General features: G+C 48.1%; 1 protein-coding gene across 19 annotated transcripts in view; it reads left to right on the forward strand.

Moving 5' to 3' along the window:
• Positions 1-24,503, forward strand: part of ATXN7L1 (ataxin 7 like 1) — a 283,217-nt gene that overhangs the window by 115,406 nt on the left and 143,308 nt on the right. The window contains exon 4 of one of the 19 annotated variants that reach the window (XM_051848841.2): positions 13,255-14,499. The exons of the other annotated variants lie outside the window; for them this stretch is intronic. Within the exon in view, the coding sequence (XP_051704801.1) occupies positions 13,255-13,313 (59 nt within the window). The 3' untranslated portion in view covers positions 13,314-14,499. Of the gene's footprint in view, positions 1-13,254; positions 14,500-24,503 lie in introns of those variants that run through there. 19 annotated transcript variants of the gene reach the window in all.

A 24,503-nucleotide genomic window follows, 5' to 3' on the forward strand; every position in this document is an offset into this window, starting at 1 on the left:
ACTGCCAAAACAGTGCTCCTTCTCTGGAGTAGTGAGTCAGAACTCGGCGAGCACATCGCCTTGGCCAACCGTGCCACACTCCCCTCCCAGAGCCCCATAGTAGCTATCAGCATCTTACAGAACCAAGAGATCCTGCAGTTGGAACCAGAAATGTGCCTAGTTCACGTTGGATTCTCATCTCTTTTCTCCAACTTCAACCATGCACCCTGGGCAACAGCAGCAATAATAATGATGCGGTTTTTTCCCCTAATAACGTGGCCCCAGCACAACCCTACTCCTTCATGTGCTGTCTGAGCAGAGAAGCAAAGATTGTTTCTAGCCCAGGAGGAGAAACTGGCCGTGGACAAAGTTCACGATCCCCCAGACCACGTGCACTGTAAGCAGGAAGGCTTTCCGGGGTGACACTGATGAGACACCGTTTTCACACCACCCCCTGATGCCAGCACCTCACTCCACCTGTGCTGCAACACCGCACCATTGTGAGTGTCCTTTGCAACAGGCTCTCAGAGCATTCTCTCCAAGAGCTGGGTCCCTGAGAGCCTCTCCAAAAGACCACAGATTTCTGTCTGAAGCTTGGTTTCTGGCTAGCTGTGTTATTTGTTTGTTCGTAAGCATCATAGATACTTTGCTTTTCTCTCCCTGAATTATTTCTTCAAATTCTTAAGACTTCTCCAGAAGTGCATTTTTATAGGACGAGTGTGGCTTAGCATGTGTTGTGGCCATGGTTTTATGCTCATTGCTGTGAGTGACTGCCTTCCCCCAGCACGTAACCTTCCTAAACATGTAGGTAACCATGACCACGGCATGTTGCTGTATACCCATTAATAAGAACATTGCACTGGAGCCAGCCCAGCCTGACCTCCATTGCAGTAACCTGCATTCCTGTCACCTCTGGAGTGTCATCCTGATAGTGGCACTGTCTCCGAGTACATGTGAATCAAGCTTACCCTAGTGCATATTTGCCTCATTATTCAGCTGGCCCAGGGATTGTTTTGGGGCCATCAGCACAGTCTAGGGAAGAAACTGTCATCTGGTTTTGGTTTTGTTTTGGGGGACTTCTTAGAAAGGGTGTTCTCTGCTCCCAAGACACCTGCCCCTACATGTTCCCCGTGTTGCTCCTGTGTAGCCGTACCCACTCACTTCTCAGACGTTCCTGGTCCTGACCGTGAGCAGGCAGAAGGCCCCATACAAACTGAACTTTAGTATTTTCTCAATTCCAGAATGCTTTTAATTGTAACTGTAATGCCCCATCAATTGAATAGCACCTCCTGCCAGGTACCAGGAGCACTTCAAGGACAGTCTGTTCAGCCAACCAGCAGTAGTAAGCAGCGAGAGATGGCAGGGTGAGGCAGAGCAGTGCAGGGGCTAGGGAATATGCCAGGAACAGTTTCTGTAGCTGCACAGCTAGTCCTCCTTCACTATGCACGTCCCTTATCTCCTTCTGGGAGTCAGGTATTTCACCCATCCCTCTGGTTTAGAGTTTAGTTCAAAGTACAAAATAATGAAGCTATAATGGTCTGAGAGTTTCCTGTTTCTTGTGATCCCCTTGATAAATGTCATGTAAATTAACCTGGTCCCATAGCAACCAGGCCACATGTAGATAAAACTCCCCCAGCTGCCAAATAGTAATTTAGAAGTGTGGTTTTCATTTTCAAAAACAAAGGGTGGCGAAAGGGCTCGCCTTACTGTTGTTTTCTTTGTGATTTCTAGTTTAATGTATAGTGGTCAGAGAATGTTCATTGTAAGTTATCCTTTTTTTTTTTTTTGACATTTGATACTTCCTTTCTGTCTAGTTAGTGTGCAGTTTTTGTAAATGTCTCATGTGCGATTGGAAAATTTATATAATCTTTTTGGGGCACAGAATTCCATCTATATATTGTTTATTGTGCTCAAATCTTGTTTATCCTCATCATTCTTTATCTGCTTACCCTGTAGTTTCTGAGAAAGTAGTTTTAAATCTCCTATGATGGTTGTAAGTGTGTCATTCTCTCCTGTAACTCTGACAGCTTTTGCTTTATAGTTTTAAGGCTGTGCAACTGGGTGCATATAAATTTGATTGCCATGTCTTCTTAATGGTAGCATTCTTGTACCTATTAATGCTTTTGCCTTTGATCCTATTTTATCTTGATCAACTTTGCCACCCAGTTTTCTGTTGGCCAGTAAGTATTTTCCTCATTGATCTCTTTCTGTTCTTTTATTTTCAACTTTTCTGTGTCATTTTGTTGCAGGTGTCTCTTGTAAGCAATATATAACTGGCTTTTAATAAGTCCAGTTAATAATGTCTTAAGACATGAGTTTTATTCATTTACAGTTATTGTGCTTAGCTTTTACGTTTGAACTTATTTTCCTCTTTTCTGGCGTATTTCTATTTGCCTTGCATTCTATTCCCTTCTTTGTCCTCCTCTTCTTCCTTCCGTTAGATGAACAAACTTTCCTGACCCTCTCCCCATCTTTCCGTCTACTATCTTGGCTGTGATCATTTTTAATTCAAATCTATTCGGTGACTACCACTAAGTTTTTCACCTGCATACTTAACCATAGTTGTTTTTTTTTTTTTCTAGTAATGACTGAAGTTATCCAGGATCTCCATCCTCTCAAACAACAGGCCTTTGCATACTTTCCCCCACTGGCAGTTACAACAGAGAATTGAAACCAAAGCCCAAGACACCAGCTATCCTTTCCCAGGCTACTGATTCCGAGGGGAATCCCAGGCACCCCGACTGATTCATGAGATGTGGGCTTTGTAGGAGCTTTTGCAAGCCAATTCTGCTTTACGTACTCTGGGGGCATCTCTCACGTTCAGAATGACACATTCACTCACAGCTTGTAAAACCCATCCCTTGAGTTGCTGAAAGTGTTCTGGAGTAGGATTCGACAAGAACTCAGAGTCCTGTGGCTCACTGTTAGGGCCTGTTTTTGTGAATCAGATGTGTCATTTGTTATGAGTTCCTACCTGCTTACCTGTCCCCTCCATCTCAGACTTTAATGCGCGAACAAACTGCTCCAGGGCAACGCTGGGGCTTTTGGTCCACAGATCTAACTTTGGGGAGCAGGAGTCTGAGAATAAAATTCAGCTAGGAAAACTGGGACTTTGGCCATGTTCTCAGCTCCTCAGTGGCCACTGCACAAGCTGAAGAGCCATGCCCTTGCCGTATCCTGGTTTTCCACGCCTCCCCTCATGCCACTTGTGGACAGAACTTATAAACCCTCTGTCCATGCAGTTTGATCAATAGAGCCTGATTCTGTGTGCCATCCATTCTAAGTTATTTGGGGTTTTCTTCTTAATAATATTTGTTTCGTTGTTCAGCTGGCACGGGAATTGTACTTGGTATTTCCCAGAACAGGAGATGCCGGGAGGAGCTTCCCCTTTGGGGTGATTTGGGGTTCAGGATCATATTAATTCTGAAGGTCTCCTTAAGTCCTGGCAGAGGCCTCTCTTCCCCACCCCAGCCCAGGTAGGGTGGGCTTGGCGAAAAGTGAGTGCTCCTTCCGCGTTCACACTGCGAGATCCCTCTTGAGGTCAGCCCAGCACACACTTCAAGACTTGGGCCCGTCACTGTGTCATTTACATGTGACTCCAGTGAGTCAGGGCCCTGAGGAAGAGCCTGCCCGGGCCTAGGGGCGGGCTTCCTGGTAATTTATGTTTAAGACAGGCTTTTAATAGAGATACACTTTTAAATAGTAACCAGGAAAAAGAATCTCTCTTAACGGGTATCCATTTATAGGACTCAGCTGTTGAAGCTCAAGGGCAGCATTAGGCTTCAGTGTAATCTGTGTACTGTAATTTACAGCACCGGGTGAAGCGGTGTGCGTACAACTGTTTCAGTCGTTTGCCATGATAGATAGCTATTGCTCTTGGCGGGGCAGAAACACCGCCTCTGCCCTCCGTTTATGAATATGGAATTGTCTCAGGCAGGTTTTTGCTGGAACTGTTTAAAGGGGAAATTCCCACGCTGGCCCCATCTTGTCACTGGCCCCAAATATTCTGTTCCTGCTCTACAGGCATCCCCCAGTCACCCCCTGATCCGGGCAGTGATTCTGCAGTGCATTGTGAATATGGCGCAAAGCACTTGTTTTTTTTTGTTTTTGTTTTTGACAGGCGGAGTGGACAGTGAGAGAGAGAGACAGAGAGAGAAAGGTCTTCCTTTGCCGTTGGTTCACCCTCCAATGGCCGCCGCTGCAGCCGGCGCACCGTGCTGATCCGATGGCAGGAGCCAGGATCCAGGTGCTTTTCCTGGTCTCCCATAGGGTGCAGGGCCCAAGCACCTGGGCCATCCTCCACTGCACTCCCTGGCCATAGCAGAGAGCTGGCCTGGAAGAGGGGCAACCGGGACAGAATCCGGTGCCCCAACCGGGACTAGAACCCGGTGTGCCGGCGCCGCAAGGTGGAGGATTAGCCTATTGAGCCACGGCGCCGGCCGCGCAAAGCACTTGTAACAATTTCAAGTTCAGGTCCTGCTAAAGGCTGCCATTTGCCCTGAATGTCGGGAGCTGTTAGAAGATTTAGCTGGTGGCAGGAGTTCACTGACAGGGATCAAGGAAATATTTTGGAGGTGGTAATCTGATGCAGGAAACATAGAGGGGTATGATTCCTCCTGGGGAGAAGATAGTGTCACCTAGGGAAATTGAGACTAATTGGGAGCATAAAGAAAAAAACAAACAAACAATGCCCAGGTTGTAAATCTCCAAGAATCCACTCTTCAGAAGCTCAGAGACATACGTGCTTTCCACCAGCCTTCCCTTAGTCCAGGCTCTTTATTCCCTGCTGCTGGGAGGAGGCAAAACACATGTGCAAACGGGACAAGAGAGACCATCTTGCCTGGGAGATCTCTCAGTTCTGCCCTACACTCAGGCTTCGTCTCAGCCTCAGTTCCTTTCCCACCAATTGACTGCCCCAGGCACACGGGAGTAGAGGTTCTGAGCATGTGAGACAGCGTGCTGTCGCCTGCTTCCGCACGCTGTGACGTAGCCTCTCCTCTGTGATCACTCCCCAAAGGCCACTTGCCAGCAGCGTCTCTCTGGACGATGATTCCTTTGAAACCACAGTCCAGAGCTTCTCTCTGTGCTCGCTGCTGCCTTTCAAGGTTGATCACGTCTGACATCTCCACAGCATCTTGCTGTTGACAAAGTGCATTCTGTTAGCTCACTTGTTTTGATTTTCCTAACAACTCAGTAAGGTACAGGTGGGCGCTGATTTCATAGGCTTGCCTAAGGTCGCACAACTGAGTGCAGCGGAGCTGAGATTGGAACTCAGGACTCCAGGGGCCGGCATGATGGTGCAATGGGTTAAAGCAGTGCCTGCTGTGCAGGCATCCCATATGGGTACTGGCTCAAGTCCCCAGCAGCTCCACTTCCAATCCAGCTCCCTGCTAATGCATGTGGGAAAGCAGCAGAAGATGGCCCAAGTGCTTGGGCCCCTGGCATCCACCTGGGAGATCCAGATGAAGCTACAGGTTCCTGGCTTGAGCTTAGCGCAGTCCCTGCTGTTGCTGCCATTTGGGGAGTGAACCAGAAGATCAAAGATCTCTCTCTCTCTGTCTCTCTCTCCCCCTCCCTCTCCCCCTCCCTCTTGGATTTTCATATAAATAATTCTGTAAAAAATAAAATTAAAAAACCCTCAGGACTCGACTTTTCCCTCCTCCCCCTAGGTATTTTCCATGAACAGAGACTCCAGAGGGAAAAATGCACAGTGCAGCACAAAAAAGCACCCAGTACAGAAGGCAGATTTACCTATAGAAAACTTCCATCCTTTGCAGTTTCTGTACCCAGACTTACATGCCCCAAACACCCGCTCCATTTTCTCCTTTCTCCTCCTCGTGGGATCTGAGCTTTCAATAATAACTATTTGAAAACAGTCGTACAGTCTTGACTCTGAGGGAAGATTATTCCATCTGCTTCCAGGTCTGGTCTCCCCTTTCATTTCCTGGCCAGAAGATTCCATCAGAACAAAAGTTACGCTCATTTCAGCAGATGAGGAGAGCAGTTGGCTGTGTTCTGCATGAGGATAGATCAGTTCAGTGTTCTGACTAGTTACAAGGGGTGATGAGAGAATTTTCCAAGTGTGTACCTCATGCACGCCAGCCTACTACTGCACACGGATCTGGGCAGAAAGCTGAACACTAGTGTCCCTGCACCCAGAGTTTACATTTGCTGGTTAGTATTCCAAGAGCCAAAATCCCTATTCAGAAACTACTTTATCCTGATAAAATCTCCCATCCCCAAGCCACACATACATTTAATCGGAAGCTGAGAGGAAGCAATCTGTAGAAAGATTTGTATAAAAGTGACTCAAGATACCTAGCAATTTGAGGACTCCCTTGTAACCTTTTTGTGGCCTCCTGCCTCTGTTTGTCCATCTGTGGAATGGGTATGGTGGTTATGCTCCAAAGTTGCTATTAAGAAATTATAAATTTAAAAATGCCTTGGCATGTGACTTGTGCTATAAATATGCCTCACAACCACGTGGAAAATAGGAGTTTTTAGCTGACATGTATAATGAGGTTAGGCAGGGAACATCAGTCGCCCACAGCAGGAGCGCAGCCAGAGACAGGCGGTTTGAGAGGAGGGGGCCAGGTGCTTGGCTAAGGAAGGAGAACAGAGACACCATCTATGAAGCAGTCTTGGACAACACGCTGGAATGTTCAAAGCAAACACGCACAAATAAGCATTTGGGCATCTAGCCTGGCTTTAGGAATAATAGACAGGAGGTTGGAGATGAGTGTCTTCTTTTTGCTCTGCAAGGCTCTGAATGGCAGAGGATCGGGCTGGAGAAAGAACCAGTGCCCACATGGGTGTCAGCTTCTGTATGTGAGGGAGTGTTCACACAGGAGAGGCAGCCAGGTGGTTAGGAAAGAGCCAGGCCTGGAGCCAAGCTGCCTGGTCTCCATTGTAGCCCTGCTACTAACTTGCTGTGTGACCTTCTGCCAACCCCTCAATTTCTCTGTGCCTCAGTTTCTTCATTTACAAAATGGGGATAATGATAGTACAGGGTGCACACTCCGGATCCGAAGATCCCCCAAGTCCAGAATGCCCCCAAATCGGAAACTCCATGAGCACCAACATGGCACCACAGTGGACAAATCCACACCTATGAGCGTGGTTTAGTACACAAAGTGTTGCGGCACAGCAGCTCACGGATGCCTGGTGTTCAGTCCTGACTCTGCTCCTGCTCCAGCTTTCTGCTGGGGCACGCCCCGGGGGCAGCAGCTAATGGTTCCAGTGCTTGGGCCCCTGCCCCTGGTGCAGGAGACCTGGGTGGAGTTCCTGGCTCCTGGCTTTGACTTCACCCAGCCCTGGCTGTGGCTGACATTTAGGAAGTGAAACAACTGATGGATGTGTGTGTGTGTGTGTGTGTGTGAGAGAGAGAGAGATTTTGCCATTCAAATAAATAAAACATTTTTTAAAAAAATACTATATAAAATTACCTTTTGGTTATATGTAAAAAGTACATAGGAAACATAAATAAGTTTCATATTTAGATTTGATTCCCATCCCCAAGGTTCCATATTATGTAGATGCAAGTATTCCAGGATCCCAAATCCAAAACACTTCTGGTGCTAAGCATTTTGGATAAGAGATACTGATCCAGTGTTTCATAGCTGTTGTCAGGAGGATAATGTAAGTGAACAGGACTGCAGTGCATGAGAGCCTCGTCTGGCCTTGTAGATTCCAGCACATTGCATAAAAGAAATCCAAACAGGATTCGTTGGGGAAACTCTTCCCCAGAGGACTGAACAGGTTGACCGTGAATTACACAGTCTTTCCCGGAGAGGTGCCACTGGTTAGAAAGGAGGAAGAAGGGTCAGAGCTAGAGTGAGAAACAGTGGTGGCTGAACCATTGGCTGGTGCATAAAGAGGTATGGACTGTCTTGAAACTCTGATGTGTCTGCTTCCTGCCTCCAGGAAAGTTGACAGCCTGGAGGTTCTGGGTCCACAAAAGCAGGTTCCAGTGGCAAGCATCCTGGGAGTTTGGGGCAGCTTGTGTCACATGAGTCAGCCTTCCCCGACCTGCTGGCCAATGCTGTCTGGCTCTACTCTGGAATGCTGCAGAGCCATGCCCGTTATCTGTCAGCCTCTACAAGGGAAGAATCCCTGTCATGTGGAGCTCTCGCTTCCTGTCTGTGTGCTGCCTCCCTGCAGTGTGTGGGCAGCTCTGTTCCCCGCTGCACGCGTCTTCAGAAAGACTGGGTTTCAGGCTTCTGAGCGAGCGTCTTTCCATTTGCTGGTGAAAGGAGACAGCAGTCATCTGCTAGCTGCTGTTTGCCAAAATGTGGCCTTAGAACAGGAGGAAGTGATGGCTCCTGGCATGAAACCTGGTTCCCCCTGGGCGTACACCCAGCCTGAACAGCTCCTTTAAAACCAGAAGCAATTTGTCATCTTTTGATTCTCTTCCAGCTCTGTCCCTGTCACAGGTAGATAAATGAGGTGGCATGTGGGTGTCCAAACGCAGGATCGCCTAATCCCAGTGGTTTCCTGCAGAGCCGTCACTTCTCCAGGGTGGAGAGCACAGCGGGGTGGTCTCTGGCATCCGGAGTATACCCATGAGCGATTTTTTCATCACGTGTCCCATTTATATGCAGGAAGTACTTTCTCAGAATCTCCCGGCCGCCAGTGTGCCCCTGATAGGTGGGGTTCTCGGCTCAGAATTCTGAAATGAATCATACATTTGTGTGCTCAGCATTTCGTGTGTGTAGTTCCAAAGAGTGCTACTAATCAAATCAGTGTCTCAGCAAAAGACAACAAGCATCCCAGAATTAAAAATAGAGAGGGGCTGGAGTTTCCGTTCTACAAAGCCTTGATTACCAAGAGTCAAGGTGAAAGGCAGATGCATTTTCGGTGCTTTTCTCTGGGGCTTGAAAGATACTTGCAGGGTTTACTCCACAGCCCACTTGGACTTTAGATTTCTGTTACGTGTACCTAAAGATACCAGGTTATCCCTAGAGGTCAAATAGGCAAAGAGGCTTTGTGATCAGGTTGCCAAAACATGAGTGACCTGTGACACCCCTGAGAATGAAGGTGAGGCCTGTGTGGCCATTGCCCAGTGTGTTGTGTTGCCAGTGTGTTGCTGGTTCTGCCAGAAAGCTTTGATTTCTTCTGTGGCCACCAGTGACATCCGCCATCCCTACAGCTGCCAGATTAACCAGCTCCCACAGGCACAAGGGCCCAAGCTGGGCTGGATCAACTCAAGCTCATCCCAACCACAGGGAAATCATCTGCCCTGATAGCATTACAGTGAGTCAGTGAGCATCATTGAGATACCCGGATAAGGGAGAAAATGTGGATCATCATCTTCAAGTGGTCTCTGTTGAGACTGAGTCAGATTCTCAGACAGCCCACTAATACCCATGGCTATAAGAAACTTAGGACCAGCCCTTCAGTATCTACAGTGTTGAGGGAACAGTCTAGCATGAACTCTAAAATTTAGAAGTGAGTCCTCCAGTTCATGCTGTAGCCAGTGGTTTCACACTCGAAACCTTTTCTGTTTTCCCAGTATTTTTAATGAGAGCAGAATGACTCAGTGAGGCTGAGAAGATAGTATGGAAGGTTAACTCATCTGAGGTAAAGGCATGGGTGTGGGTTCCTGTTCCTCCTCTCCCAGCCTCTGGCCTTCCCCTTCAGACCATGTTTGTTGCTGCATGTCCTGTACAACACCAGAGAAGGATTGAATGAGCAGGGAGCTGGCCCCAAGCCCCGCCATGGGAAGCGCAGGGAACACATCAGCTATTCTGACTTCGACCTGCAGATGAGAAAAGGGGAAACTCCCACTTCGTGGAAGGTGGTGGAGTAACAGAATAGTTTGTTCCTTAAAGACGGGTACATACCCACATGAGTCTTTGAAGTAATCCTGCTTTTCATTCATGGTGGAACCATGTAATCTTTTAAGTGTAAAAGGCTGAGCCAGCTGTATATGATATATTAAACTTACTTTAGAATGGTGACTTTTTTAAGAGTATGGTCATTCTTGGGAGGAAAAAAGCCAATTTTGGTGTGCCTCTCCTGTCCACTGAAAAGCGTTACCTGCATATGAAGAATGATTTCCATTCCTTGAACTTGCGTCTTCCGAGGCCTGTGCTCTTTTCAAGCTTTGTAATAAGCCCAGGGAGGAAAGGGCAGGGAGCTCCATGAGGAAGGCGTTCCTTCCCACAAATAGGAGCACTCCATCACTGTCTTAAGAAGCAGTGATTGAGATGTTTAACCTTTTGTGTCAGTGATATGCAACCTGTGGCCATGCACGAGAATCCGCTGTTAAGACAGATAGCGTTGCCACCCCCTGGAGTACCTGACTCAGTAGTCCAAGGTGAGACCCGAGAACATTCCCTTTCTAGCAAGGGGGATGCTGACACTGGTGCCCCAAGGACTGTGCTGTGAGAACCACTTCTTAGATCCATTGCCTTTGTATCTTTTCCAAGCCTTCCAAGAGAATTCTTTAAAAAAAAAAAAAAAAAAAAGATTTTTTATTTTAAAAGGGAGGGAGGGGACACAGAGCATCTCTTCCATCTGCTGGTTCACTCCCCAGATGACCCCAATAGCCAGGGCTGGACCAGGCTGAAGCCAGGAGCCAGGAGATTCATCCAGGTCTCCCATGTGGGTAGCAGGGGCCCAAACATCAGGGCCATCTTCTGCTGTTTTTCCCAGGCTGTTAGGGATCTGGGTCAGAAGTGGAGCAGCCAGGACATGAACCGGCACCCATGTGGGACTCCTACATTGTAGGTGGCAACTTCACCCCCTGTACCATAATGCTAGCCCCTTCCAAGACATTGACTTCTATAATTTTCTGACCTCACCACCCATAGAACTGAGATGGATTTTTTTTAATGACTAGGATTTGAACTGATAGAAAAGCAGCCTGTTTGGTTTTTCTTCTTTTTTAATCAAAACAAACATTTTATTCCTCATGCGATTGGGAGAGAAATGATAGAAAAGCAGCCTGTTTGGTTTTTCTTCTTTTTTAATCAAAACAAACATTTTATTCCTCATGCGATTGGGAGAGAAATGAAATGAGCATTTCATCCTCACTTCCTTCTCAATGGTGTCTGTGCTGGCAGGACACAGCCAGCAGGGGTGCGGGATTGCAGTGTGCCTGGCAACCTCTGAGCCAGTTTTGGAATGCCCACCTAGTGTCAGATGCACTTGGGTGCAAAGCGGAAATGAGACATGACCTTCTGCAAAAGCTGCAGCTGAGCAAGAAGGGTACCGAAGGCAGCGTGTTGTTTGCAGTGTTTCTCTGCTGGCCCTGGGCCCTAACTGAAGTCACTAGGTCCCAGGGTTCAGAAACAAGAGGGAGTCTCATGCCTTCTGCAAAAAGTCATTCTCCTAATGCCAGATGTCATTCTGAGATGGCAGGCAGACAGCTGGAATTCCAAACCGAGGCCTCAGAGAGCCTCTCTGTCCCCTTGTCTCAGGAAGGAGTCCTTTGAGGACTGTGTGAGCATGCAGTAGAGGCAGGAGTGGGTTACCACAGGGACTGCAGGGATACCAGGTGCTCTAACCAGAAAGAGAAGATGAAGTGGAGCCTCGGGGGCAAAGGAGACCTTCCCCTGGAGCAAGGAGACTGTATCAATAATTTATTGCCGCATAACAAGTGGTCCCAACATTTAGTAGCCCAAAACACCAAATATCTGTATTGTATTGTGTAGCTTCTGCGGGCAAGGTTGGGGAGCAGCTTGGTTCTGCAGTTCTGTCTCTGAGTCGCCTGAAGGTGCCCTGTAGCTGTCATCTGAAGGCCTGACTGGAGTTGGTGGGCCTGCTTCCCAAGATGACTCCTCTCGTGGCTGTAGGCTAGAGGCCTCACTTTCTCACTCGCAGGAACTTGGGCCTCTCCATGGGGCTGCTCACGATATAGCAGTGAACTTTCCTCAGAGCCACAAACCTGAAACAGAGGGGACCACAGTCAAAGGCCTTTCATGGCCTGGTCTCACAAGTGACACACTGTCACTTCCCCCTATTCTGTTCATCAGAGATGAATTGCTGAATCCAGCCTACACATATTGGGAGGGCAATTAGGCTCTACCTCTTGACACCACAGGGGCTGAGCCTCTTTCTCACCTTTCTCTTGCCACGCTCAGAAAAGCATGAGAATTATTGATGAGTTTTTGGTGAAAAGATGAAGGGGGCTGTGGCCCTTGGGGCAGTGAGAGGGTTTGGCCTAGTTGGACTGAAACTAGGTAGTTGGGTAGAGGAAGAGACGTTGGAAACTCTCCGTGGGCTTTGAGCCCACCGTTGTATAGGGTCATACAAGCCTCTTTTCCCCTTCGTGCTAGGGGCTGAAGCCGCCAATAAGTCCCAAGGCTGAAATTTGGTTCTAGAGAAGAGGCAGAAGGGACTGGTTCCTTACAGCCAATTCCATGCTGGAGAGGGCAATAATCAGCACTGTGCATTTCCTTTATATTGTCTGATTTGCTGGGTCTCCAGTGGAGAAAGAACAGAGATTGAAGGCAGAAGTGATCCTGGAATAAAGAGGAGCTTCCGGGATGTACTTTCAGGAAGGGCAGGGCTGTTAGGAAACAGCAGGGTGGGGAACCCCACTGTTTGTAAATGATCCCATTCTGGATGATGGCTTGGCCCCACCAGGAGCGACAGCAGTCATCCCTTTGTGTCCAAGGCTCCCCAGCGCCAGAGATCCTTCCACAGGGGCAGAGGCTTATTTTGGCTACCCTGGCTCCATAAATAGACACAGTGTCACAGTCCCCTTTTGAGGAGGTAGAACCATGGTGGTCATATTGTGCTGTGTCTGTTCTTATCTCCCCATCATCCCGAGGGAATAAGCTAATCAAACTTGCTGATGATTTTACACTGAGAAGGAGATAGCTAATAACTTGGATGACAAGTATTAGAATACAATGTGATGTGGATAAATTGGGTCCATGTATTAAGAGCTATAAAATGAGATTCCATCAAGGCATGAATAATGGCGCCTGTGGAAAGGATTAATCAAATACCCCATTAAAAGCTATAGGAATTCTGGTCAGACAGCCCCTGTTTAATTACACTCGTGCCCTCACCCCACCCCCTTCTCCATTTCTCCTGAAACTGCTTTCTACTAGGAGAAATGTGGAAAAGAATTGAGGAAATAATGGAAAATTTGGAACATATGTTTTGATAGAACAAGATCATGAAGACAGATATAAGCAGCCAATGTTTAATTTAGGGGGAGAAAAAGGCAATTGGCATGAGTAATCATTTACAAATGTAATTTCCAAAGGAGCCCTGTTGATACCATTCAGCAAATGCCAACAAAGCATTTACTTTCCAAAGGGAGAAAGCAAGACAACAAGAGAAATGAAGGCATCTCCAGGAGTGGACCAGAGCCATAGAGAAGCATCAGGTGTGAGGATGGGCAGTGCAGAAGACATGCACAACTTCTGAGAGACCTCGGGGGACTGGCATTGTCTGGAGAAGGCTTCCTGGGAGAGACTCCAGCACAGCCCTGAAGTGTGGACAAGCTTCCATGTACTGCAAATTCGTGAGCACACTCTGGTGGCAGGGTCTAGTGAGAAAATGGGCTGGAGCAGCATAGGGGGCACCTGTGGGGGTCTTCTCTCCATTTCCACCACCACCACCCTGGCCCAAGCTACCATCACTTCTCACCTGGACAACTGCCAGAGCCTTTCAGCCGTTTGCCCTGCTTCCACTCTCGCTCCTCTACAACCCATTCTGCCCACTGAAGTCAGAATCAGAATCAGAGTTAACCATGTCATTCTCTCGACTTATGGCTTCCCATTCCTCCTAAGCTAAAAAAAAAAAAAAAAAAAAAAAAAAAAAAAAAAAAAATCACTGTCATGGCTGCTGCAAAGTCTTGTGTGGTCTGCACCACTTCCAGTGCCAGGCTCCCTTTCACTCTGCATGTGCCAGTCACACTGGCCTTCAAAATTTCAGCCCAGTGGGTCTTCCTGCCACAGAGCCCTTGCACATGCTTTCCTCCTCGCTGTCTGTATGATTTTCTTTCATCCTCTCTTCCCAAAGCTAACTCTGGCTCATCCTTAAGAATATATTGTAGTGACTACTTGTCCCTCTGGGGAGACTTCCCTAATTCTCATGCATTGAAAACCAAGTATTTGTTGTGTGAACATATATTCGATGTCTGTCTCCCCAGCCACACCACAAGCTTTGTGAGGGCAGGCACCCAGCTTCTGCATCCCTTTGAGCCTGGCACAGTGTTAAAAAGCATGTGTTGACTGGATTACGATATATATTTAGGAACAGTGAGACTAGTCAAGAAATTATCCCCGACCACTCTATGGGAGAGGACCATTATGCATTCTTAACGGGATGAAAACCTGAATTCATGTCCAGACTCTGCCACCTGCTGGCTATGCTGTTTTAAATAAATCACAGAACTGTTTCCTCATCAATAAAACCTGCCTGTTTCCTCATCAATAAAATGGGAATATTCACAGCAATCTCATATGGTTACAGTGATAATTTAATGAAATAACATATGCAACAGCATTTCTTAAAACTGTCAAAAACAGACATAAGTAAATATTGTTGTTTTTCCCAGTGCCTTGTACATTGAGTCATTAAACACCTGTTGCATGCGTGGATGGATGGATGCATGAATGGATGCATGGATGCATGGATGGATGGATGCATGGATGGGCTGATTGTGAGGGAGTCAGTATGGTGAAAAGAGAAGAGCCTTGCCCACAGATATCATATGGGAGCCAGAAGAGGAGAGAATTTCAAGCTGGAGGAGGCTTGTGGATCCACCCACGGTGGCACATACAATAGAGCAGGCAAAGAGAATAAGGGTGGGGGTGGGGCAGGGAATCATTTCACTTGGTCAGGAAGAAGTCACTGGTGACCTCAAGGCAATTCCTCTTCGGCCTTTTCGTGTTGTCTGTGCTTTCAATGACATGCCTTAATTGTAACTTAATCACTTTACTGATTTTTATCTTTGGGGGGGAGATCAAATTGATTTGCACATACAGCAAAATTGGTGAGATTACTCCAGCTGCTGCCAGCGGGTGCTGACAAGTGAAGAAGTGAACGTCAGAGGATAAGAAAATACACTAAACATTTATTTTAATAAGGCCCAGAAACTGCCGTTACTTAATAAATTGCATGGATAATTGGTTTCGGTTTCAAGGGTAGTTTCATGTTTAACTCCCTGGGTTCTGGTAGGAATCAGGTCGCACGTGTAAACAGCAGCGTGCAGGATGAGACCCAGCTGGGAGTCATCACAGAGTCCTGTGCTCTCTTTGCTCTCTCTGCCCACACCCCACTCTCCACCACCACCATCCACCTGGGGTAAGTGACTCTCGGGTGCATGCGCATGCACACACCTGTGTACACACACGTATGCACCCAAAGCTTCTAGTCCTTTTGATTGCTTCTCCTCCAGCACAGCGGCTCAGGCCTCGCCTAACCTCGCAGGGCATCCACCTAGCTTGGTCTGCTTCTGTGTGGGCCTTGGGAGTGAGTAGCCCAGGCTAGATGCAAGCTCCATGCCTACCGTCTCAGGGCCGGCCCCTGTTGAGAAAGATATGATGAATAAATGAAGCCCTGTGGCTATTTCCACATTCAGCTTCACCCCAGTGCTCCAAACCTGCCTGACAATACTAGGTACTCAGTAGGAAACAGCAAGAACAGGCTAGGACTAAAAGGCCACCAAATATGTTGTTTCTGTGAAGTAGTTGGAGGTGTGGAATTGGATTTGTGGGGAAAGGGGGCAATATTCAAGGAGACTTTGAAATGCTCAAGGAGAGGGTTTGAAGCTCCCCCAGCCCCTGCTGCCCCGTGGTCCCCTTCAACAGAGATGCCATGAGCGCCTTGCTGATCTAAAGACAGAATCATGCAGGTCTCCATCCTCTTCCCCCATCTCTCAGATCCAGGACTTTCTGTGACAGCCTTGTGCTCAAATGTTTGGTCTCTCAGCAGACTGGTTTCCTCTGACCCGATGCACATAGTTTGCCACATAAGAATCCGAAGGCCCTGGTCCCTCCACAGATGGCACAGTCCTGGGACGAGCCACCGCCTTCCAGCCAGGCAGGCGTAAGAGTAAGGAGCTCACACACACCCCCTGTCTTCCTGGGAAAAGCCAGGCATGGCAGGGCAGGGCCCTCTGCCAAGACTGTGTGGCACTGAACTGTCGAGCTGGAAGTGGAACCGCTGATCTGGCCTCCCACTGGCCCACTAAAGAAGCGAACCCCACAGCTCTGCAGTGCTTCCAGAAACACAAGGCACAATCTCCCGCTTCAGACGGAGAATGCACTGGTGCGAGTTCACAGCTCAGCCTGCCTCGGCGTGGCCTTGGCCTGCCTGAGCTTAAATCTTCTCATGTGTGGAAAATGGGTATAATCACGGATTTTCAGGGAGGCTGTGTGAGGATTAAACCCATAATGCATGTCACACGCTTAGACCCAGCTCAACTCATCATGAACCATGAAGCCATGATGGATTTATCCCCTTGTCTAAGTCCTGGTTTTCCTTGAGACACCACTGCTGGGCCTCAGCCCGGCCTGCCCTCCGGCAGTTTCATCCCCCAAAGCTCTTACAGGCTGGGATGGGAAATCTCAAGAAGAGAGGAGTCCCTGAGGGGCTTGGGAGTGGGGGCTGAGAAGGGGGCCGGAAGGAGGAACAGGCGTAAGAAAGAGTTGTACAGAATTCCTAACGATCCCCCCACGACCGGGAAGAGCCGCCGCGGAAGCCGAATGGTTAGACTCGAACCATCAGAAAAGTAGTGTCTCTGAGCCAGGCAGGAGGTGCCTCCAAGAAGGAGAAGCAAATCTTTCAGAAAGGTAGACTAGGATGACAGCTGAGAAAAAGCTTTTGAATTAGATTTGCTTTTGGGGTGAAGAGGAATTTAAATTAATTTGGCTTTCAGAATTTTAAATGCATACATAGTAATAATTGGATATACCCTAGAGCATTGTAAAATCAGGGTTGGAAATCTCTTACCATCTCCACTGTTAAGAACAGGAACCCAGTCTTGCAAGCAGGTTTTTAAAACCCTTGAGCCCAGGGAAGAAATCAGTCCACCTGTCAAATGTGCATCAAATCCTTCTCCCAGTTAATCTTTTCCCACCTCCGCTCCAGCCTCTAGTGTGAGCAGGAAAGAGGCCTCACAATCATGGTCGCTTAGACAAATGTCCTTAAAAGAGCCAGCAAAAGATAGGGGCATACATAGCCCACATGTGCTCATTGAGACACTCTGCCTAATTCCTTTTTTTCTCCTTTGCTGTTTTTTCCACCCTTTCTGTGGCTGTAACCATGATGTCATAGTTTTGAAAGTAATGTCAGTGGCCTATTGGGTTTGAAAAGTACCTTGACTTTTGGGTCCTTTTATCATAACCATCTGTTAGGGGACCTTTTTCCCCTTCTACAAATCAAAACAGACCCCACACGTACTTAATTCTAAGGGTTTGAAAAACCTCCCACCTCATCGCATGACACTGCTCCTTTCTTTTGTCCATTTGGTGAGTGCCATAGCACAGGAGCATATAATTTAGGGTCCTGGACTTACTGGGGGTGTTGGAGGTCACCACTAAGTGGATGTGCACTTCCTTATGTCAATAGTTGATAAAACCTTTCGCAAATGCTAATTATTATCATGTTCATGGGACTGCATGCCGAGATGGGAGAAAGGAAAAACTTTGAAAGCTTCTTTCTCTTGCTCCAAACCATAGGTAAAGGGCCAGTTCTAATCTTCCTTTCATCTGTGATATGTATGTATGACACTTGGTGAGTCTGGTTAGTGGGTTAGATTCCTTAGGTTTTTGCTACACCCAGCCTCCTATTATGCATCTTTGATAAAGTCTAATGTATACATTGCTGGACCTCAAAGCATAACATGAGGCCAGACCCCATTTCAACTGTTTCCTGCTGAAGTGACTGTATTGGAAGATGATAAAGGGAAGCGATCCCTGGCTACTTGCAATTCGAAAAAAAGAAAAAAGTTTTTATAAATCACTAGTTTCATGGAGAGCTCCCTCGTTGTGTGCCTCCCCTGCCTCATTACCCGTGTGTGAGAACTCCATTTGCCCACACACTGGGGAGGAAAGGATTAGGCCAGGTCACGTACTCCTTAGCAACACGACTTGCATACAGGGCTTTCTTACACAGGTGATCATTTGCATTAAAAATGGGTGCCTTAGGGCTGCTGTGGCTGGCACTGCAGGTGATGCCATCATCTTATTTCAGAGAACTGATATAAGATGGCTGCTTCGCTTCCAATCTAGCTCCCTGCTAATGCACTGGTGAAGGCAGCTGAAGATGGCCTAAATACTTGGGCCCCTGTACCCAAGTGGGAAACCCTGATGGTGATCTTGGCTCCTGGCTTTGGACTAGCCCAGCCATTATCTGTTGCGGGTATTTGGGGAGTGAACCAGTGGATTGAAGATTCTCTTTTTCTCTCTCCCTCTCTCCCTCCCTCCCTCTCCCTCTCTCTTTTTCTGTGTATGTGTGTGTGTCTGTATGTCTGTCTCTCTTTGTCATTCTATACTCTACCTTTCAAATAAATAATTCTTTTTTAAAAAATGGTTGCATTTGGATGTACAGGTATGCACAAGAGCATCAACCACACAGTGAGAAACTGCGGGTGTGGTGCTCTGAATCTTCAGCAGATAAACTGTAAAGAAAAGAAATCGATGGAGGGGAATCTGGTCATGTCAAAGGCATAGGACAGTGAGAAGACTAAGGTAGTCTCTAAGCATATACCCTGGGGTCATCTTGCTGTAAAGAAACCCAAGGGAGTAAACAGCGAAGTCAGGAGGTCGGAGTTCTGTGTCCTTTTAGAGGGAGGTAGCGGCTGCAAGCAGGCAAGGTGCACAGCGGGGCATCAATGGCTGGCCAGCTTCTGTCCCTTCCTTTGAGCGGTGGTTTCTGTGGTGTGTGCCTAGGGTGCCATCATTCCCAACACATTCTGCCTTTGTTTGGTGTGGTTCTCAGTGCCTGCGCTTCGGCCAATGATAAAAAGTTGTCCTTTTAATGAGTCTCCTTGGGGTTCCCACTACCTGCAATCATTGAGGAATTTGGCTCTTGGGGGTAGGTTCTTCTATAGAATAAGTCTCCTTTTTCTCACTAAGCAGGCATTGGTAAACCCAGCTGGAAATTCACTAGTGGGAGTGCCCAGCAGTGTGTTCAGAAATGAGAGGGAGAAACAGAGGGAGAAACAGAGCTTCTCTGAGTTCTGCCTCCCCTGGTCTTTGTTTTTTCCCTGCTTCCACTAAGATAGTTATTATCTCGCTGTTACTTTTTTTTTTTTTTTTTTTTTTGACAGGCAGAGTGGACAGTGAGAGAGAGAGACAGAGAGAAAGGTCTTCCTTTGCCATTGGTTCACCCTCCAATGGCCACCGCGGCCGGCACGCTGCGGCTGGCGCACCGCGCTGATCCGATGGCAGGAGCCAGGTACTTCTCCTGGTCTCCCATGGGGTGCAGGGCCCAAGCACTTGGGCCATCCTCCACTGCACTCCCTGGCCACAGCAGAGAGCTGGCCTGGAAGAGGGGCAACCGGGACAGAATCCGGCGCCCCGACCGCGACTAGAACCCGTTGTGCAGGCGCCGCAAGGCAGAGGATTAGCCTAGTGAGCCGCGGCACCAGCCTTCGCTATTACTTTTCACAGTGAACTGGGTACCCGCCCACCTCCCCTAAAGGAAAGCCAAGACCCATTGCTGTCTGCCTTCACTCCTCTGTTCAGAGGTTTGCTTCAGGGAACTTAACCCTCCTCTGAGTGCCCACTTCCCTGTTGTCCTCTGCAGTACCAGTCTGAAGGAGCCACTCCCTGGTGTGATTTTAGGATATTCTCTGGCACACCTCTCCCTCTTACAGGGGTGCATTCCTTTACTTTAAAGCCTTCATTCCAGGGTGGGCATTTGGCCTGGCCGGTAAGACACTGCTTGAGGCCACTGCATCTCATTTCAGATTTCTCATTTTCAGAGTGCCTGAGTTGAAGTTCTGACTCCACTCCCAGTTCTAGCTTCCTGCTATGTAGATCCTGGGAGGCAACAGGTGATGGCTGTCAGGGCCATACCACCCATAGTGGGAAACCCAGATTGAGTTCCACATCCTATCTTTGGCCTAGCCCAGCCTCAGCTGTGTGGGCATTTGAGGAGTGAACCAGGAAACAAGATTCTCTCTCTCTCTCTCTCTCTCTCTCTCTCTCTCTCTCTCTCTCTCTCTCTCACACACACACACACACACACACACTCTCTCTCTCTCTCTCTCTCCAAATAAATAAATTTTTAAAAGAACACCTGAAAAATAAAAAGCCTCACATTTCAACAGACCTCATTAGAAATAACCCTATCTGGGGAGACCTGGATTGAGTTCCCAGATCCAAGCCGTAGCCTGGCCCGGTCCTGGCTGTTGCAGACATTCAGGGTGTGAATCAGTAGATGAAAGACCTGTGCGTGTGTGCACGTGTACAAAGAAAGAAAGAAAAAAGGAAGAACTACACCATAGATGGTAACAGAAAGAAGAAGGGTCTATAATAACTCATAGTCTCCCTGACCATTGCCTTATACCAGCATGGTCTGTCACAGAAGTAGAAATGCATACCGCCACACCTAGAAATATCTGTGCCTCTGGACTCCATTGGGTCATCTCCGTTCTCAGCGACCCTGTGTAGGAGCTAAAGCTGCTGTTGAGGCTTAGAAAATCCCCATGGCTTCCCCGGGGCCCCACAGCCAGTTGTTGGCAGCACTGGAGGTTGAAGCAGAGTCTGTCCAGCCCTCAGTTCTTTTCCCACTTCCCTTCCCTCAGTGGGCCTGCGTTGGCTTCTCTTCCGGCATCCTTGAGAAGGGCTCGGCCACCCTTGAGCCAGCAGCACTGACTTGCCAGCTCGCCTGCTCGCATCATCGTGGTTAAGTGCTCACCAACCATTTTGCTGTGTTATAATCACTTAATTAGTCTGTGCCTAGAAGGAAGAGAGGCTTAATTTAGAAGCTTAATAGTGAAAACTTCCAAGTCTTCAGTTCAGCCTTAGCTTGATGGTGTGAGGATAAGCTCAGAGTCTTCCGACTGCTCCTAATCCACTTAGCACCAGGAGAAAAACCTGGTATGGCTTAGTTCAAGGCCCAGCCACTGTGCTGAGGGCTGCTGGGCGGTTCTGGCTGTGTTGCCTTGGAGACAATAGACAGATGGAGGAAGGCAGGATAACGAGAAAAATGTTTTAGAACCTTAGAGAAAAACAACCTGATCTTTTCATGCTCCCCTTGGGACAAAAAGAGAATAGAATTGATCTTAGGACCCAGGTTGGGGCTAGTATGAGGTTTGCATCTGTTAAGTCAGCTGACCAGCATGTAGCCCAGATTGAGAGTGACGGTCAGATGTGCTGTGGAGGCTTTGTCACGTGTCTGCTTGGCGGGGCTAGGCTGCATTCCCCGGAGTGCCCTGTCCTGCAGGTTACTAATCCTGATAGGCCAAGAGGGGCTTCTTGGGAGAGCTGACGAACAGAAGGGAGGCAGCAGCCACTTTTGCTGCCAGCTGAGTCTGCAGCTGCTCTGCCTCCTGGATCCCTCGGCTTGTCTGACTTGTGAACGAGGTGTGTGTGGTTGGCTCCATGATGACGAGCCCTGACTTCTGCAAGACATCCATACCATCAAGGTCAAAAGCAACCGGAGGTGACACAAGTTTAAGTCCATCCTCACAGAATTCCGGTTAGGGCTTATGTGTCCCAGACCATTCTTGGCCTCCCTCATGTTACAGCATATCCAGAAATCAGCATGTCAGATAACTAGACCATTTTTAGAAATGTTTAAAAAGACATACTCTTTCGTGGGTGCTGGTCATGTTCTCTGTCTTGATCTGGGTACTAGTTAAATGGGTACTGGTTAAATGGGGGTGTTTTGTCGGTGGGAAGTCACGGGGACACACTTGGAATGCATGTGATACCCTCCCACCTTCCCATCCCATAATCTCATACTCCCATGATCAGGCAAAGTTGAGAACCACTGGACTGAATGATTCCTTGGACCCTATCTGGCAAAACACAGAGGAGAAAGGTAGAAAAATATTCAAGAGATATAAAGATGTCAGTAGTGAAGTCCAGATACATCCATAATCCCAGTGATAGAATCCCATGTAGCGATCACAACATTAAGGAAGAAGCAGACACCACAGTCAGGCACCAGTCAACTTGAAGTGATGGGAGTGGGTTGCAAGAGGGACGTGGGGAGCCAGTGTGGAGGACCACTTAGGAGCCGGGTCTTGGAAGGCTGTTGCCAAGACTGAGGGCTTTATTTTGAGGAGCAGTGGGGGACTCCTTACCGATTTTGAAGAATGATTGATGCACATGTCATTTTGGAAAGTGTAATTGCAACTGTAACAGTGCATTCCCATCCTATTTAAGTGCTCACAGAGTGTGCTGTTTGAAGCTCACGCTGCCCGACAGCAGAGCAGGCCTAGGCGGCTGGAAACGTGGACTTCACCTTCCTTTGGCATCAAAGCAGGCTTCCCAACATCAGCTTCCTCCTAAGGTGCCCGCAGTCTGCACACAGTTCTAAGTGCATTTAATTAAAAATCAAATCTCCCACTTGATTCAGAGCGGGTGCAGATGTTATAGGTGGCTTCCAATTTAATGTTTATGATGCCAGAAGAAACCTCACAAGCCGATCCATTTTTTGGCAGTAAGTGTCCAAAACTCAGCTGACAGTGATTCTCACCCATGAGTCTGGACCTGGGGGATGGGGAAGCAGAGGCGACAACAGACAAATGGGTTGAATTACAGTCAGATCTGGAGCTTTTTGAAATAAAGAAAGTGCAGGCCCTACCCCAGCCTCAGGTGACCTGACCTCCTCCATTTGGAACCCGCCAGCCTACGTGTTCCTCGTCTCCTTTTTCATATCCGAGGATGAACTCTTCCCGACCTCACATACCACCCCTTTGCAGAGTGTGACAAGTTTGTGTGCCTCCCGCCCCCCAGCTCCAAACACCAGGACTCTTGAGCTGCCACAGTAAAGGCAGAACTAAGCGGAAAAGCCCTGGCTGGAAGCAACCTGTGAATATCGTGAAACTTCTGGAAGTTTCTCATTCGCGTTTGACTCCTGGCCTGATTGTTTTTCCCTTTCTTACTCACCCGTGCCCTGAGTCATCTCTCAATTCTGTTTTGAGGACTATGTGAAGAAAAATTTTTTGATCCTGTAGAGAATTCCCTCTGAATCCCAAAACACTCCCAGACAACTCTTTCCCACCTTACTGGTATGTGTAGATGGGGTTTAGCTGATCCTGACATTGGTTTCCATCTGAAATTGTCGGAAAGATAAAGCTAGTAAGGAAAGCAATAAATGGGGCATTCCAGAGTGGGAGGCAAATTCCCTGTGCCTCCATGCCCTTCCCTTTCTTCCCATCATGCACATAACGTGGAAATCCATGCCCAAGTATTGCTTCTTCTCCCACCTGTCCCCAACACAGGCCCTCTCCTGACACAGGGCACAGAAAGCTCTTCTCTTTCACAGAGTTTTCTGGCCAGCATGTTTCAGGAAAGTTCAGTTTAGTTAGCCTGCCCTGCTGGCTCATGAAACCACCTAACATTCTGCCCCATCTCCAGGGTGGGCCCAGCTCTGAGGACACAGAGGCAGCGCTGTCCACGCCTGGCCCCAAGAGTTGTTTGACTTGGCTCATGCATGACAACTGCCCAGTGCACTTCACTTGGCTGATAAAGTTGGCAGGGGCACAGAGTGCACAAGCCACAAGCCTCAGGCTTGAAGAAGGTGTCTCTAGAAGCAGGAGGGTGAGACTTGGCTATCTGGCTGAGCCCTTCCAAGCTCAGGTAAGCGAGAGTTCACCTGGATGGGATCCTGGCTGGCTGGAGGATTCCTGAGACATGGCTGCCATGGGGGCATGGAGTGCAGGGGGCACAGCATGGGATTTGTCCTATGTGTGATGCCACAGGTAGCATCCAATCAAGCAAACTGCAGAACCATAGAGCTGGAAAGAAACGCCAGAAGCTGAGACCCACAGTGGCCAGATGGTCCCATAGGCCATCTGGAGGCCCAGAGGCCCACAGGAGGAAAGAGCTGGAGTCCTGTGCCAGGCATCCAAAGTCCAAGTCCAGTGCAAGGGCATGCTTGCACTGCTCCTTGTCCCTTCACACAAGTGCAAACTGAGGTTGCTATGAATCTGTCTTCTCCAGTCATTTTATCAGGGTTAAGAACATCCAGCCACGTTAACAGGTCCGACAGGGAGCATCACAAGACCCTCAAAGCGGGCTTGCCAGAGAAGCCATGGCTCCCACCCAGGCCAGCTTTTGGAGTTGGGTGAAAAGATGTTCACTGAGTGCATTTTCCAATTCATTGAATAGGTAACACATGCATGTACTACAAAATTCAAAGGCACCAAAAAAGCTCCCTCATACTCTGCCTCCAGACACCCATTTGCCCCCCGAAGGCACAGCTGTTAAATCCTCCCAAAGACAAACAAGACCCTTCGCATCTGCGGTCTCACACCCGCAGATCCAACCAACCGCAGGTAGAAAATATCCAGGAAAGAAAATGTCTACCTAATTTTTCCTTGTCACTACTCCCTGAACAATACAGCATAACAACCATTCACATTGTATTAGATA

Source organism: Oryctolagus cuniculus, chromosome 3 (assembly GCF_964237555.1).
Source record: "Oryctolagus cuniculus chromosome 3, mOryCun1.1, whole genome shotgun sequence".
NCBI lineage: Eukaryota > Metazoa > Chordata > Mammalia > Lagomorpha > Leporidae > Oryctolagus > Oryctolagus cuniculus.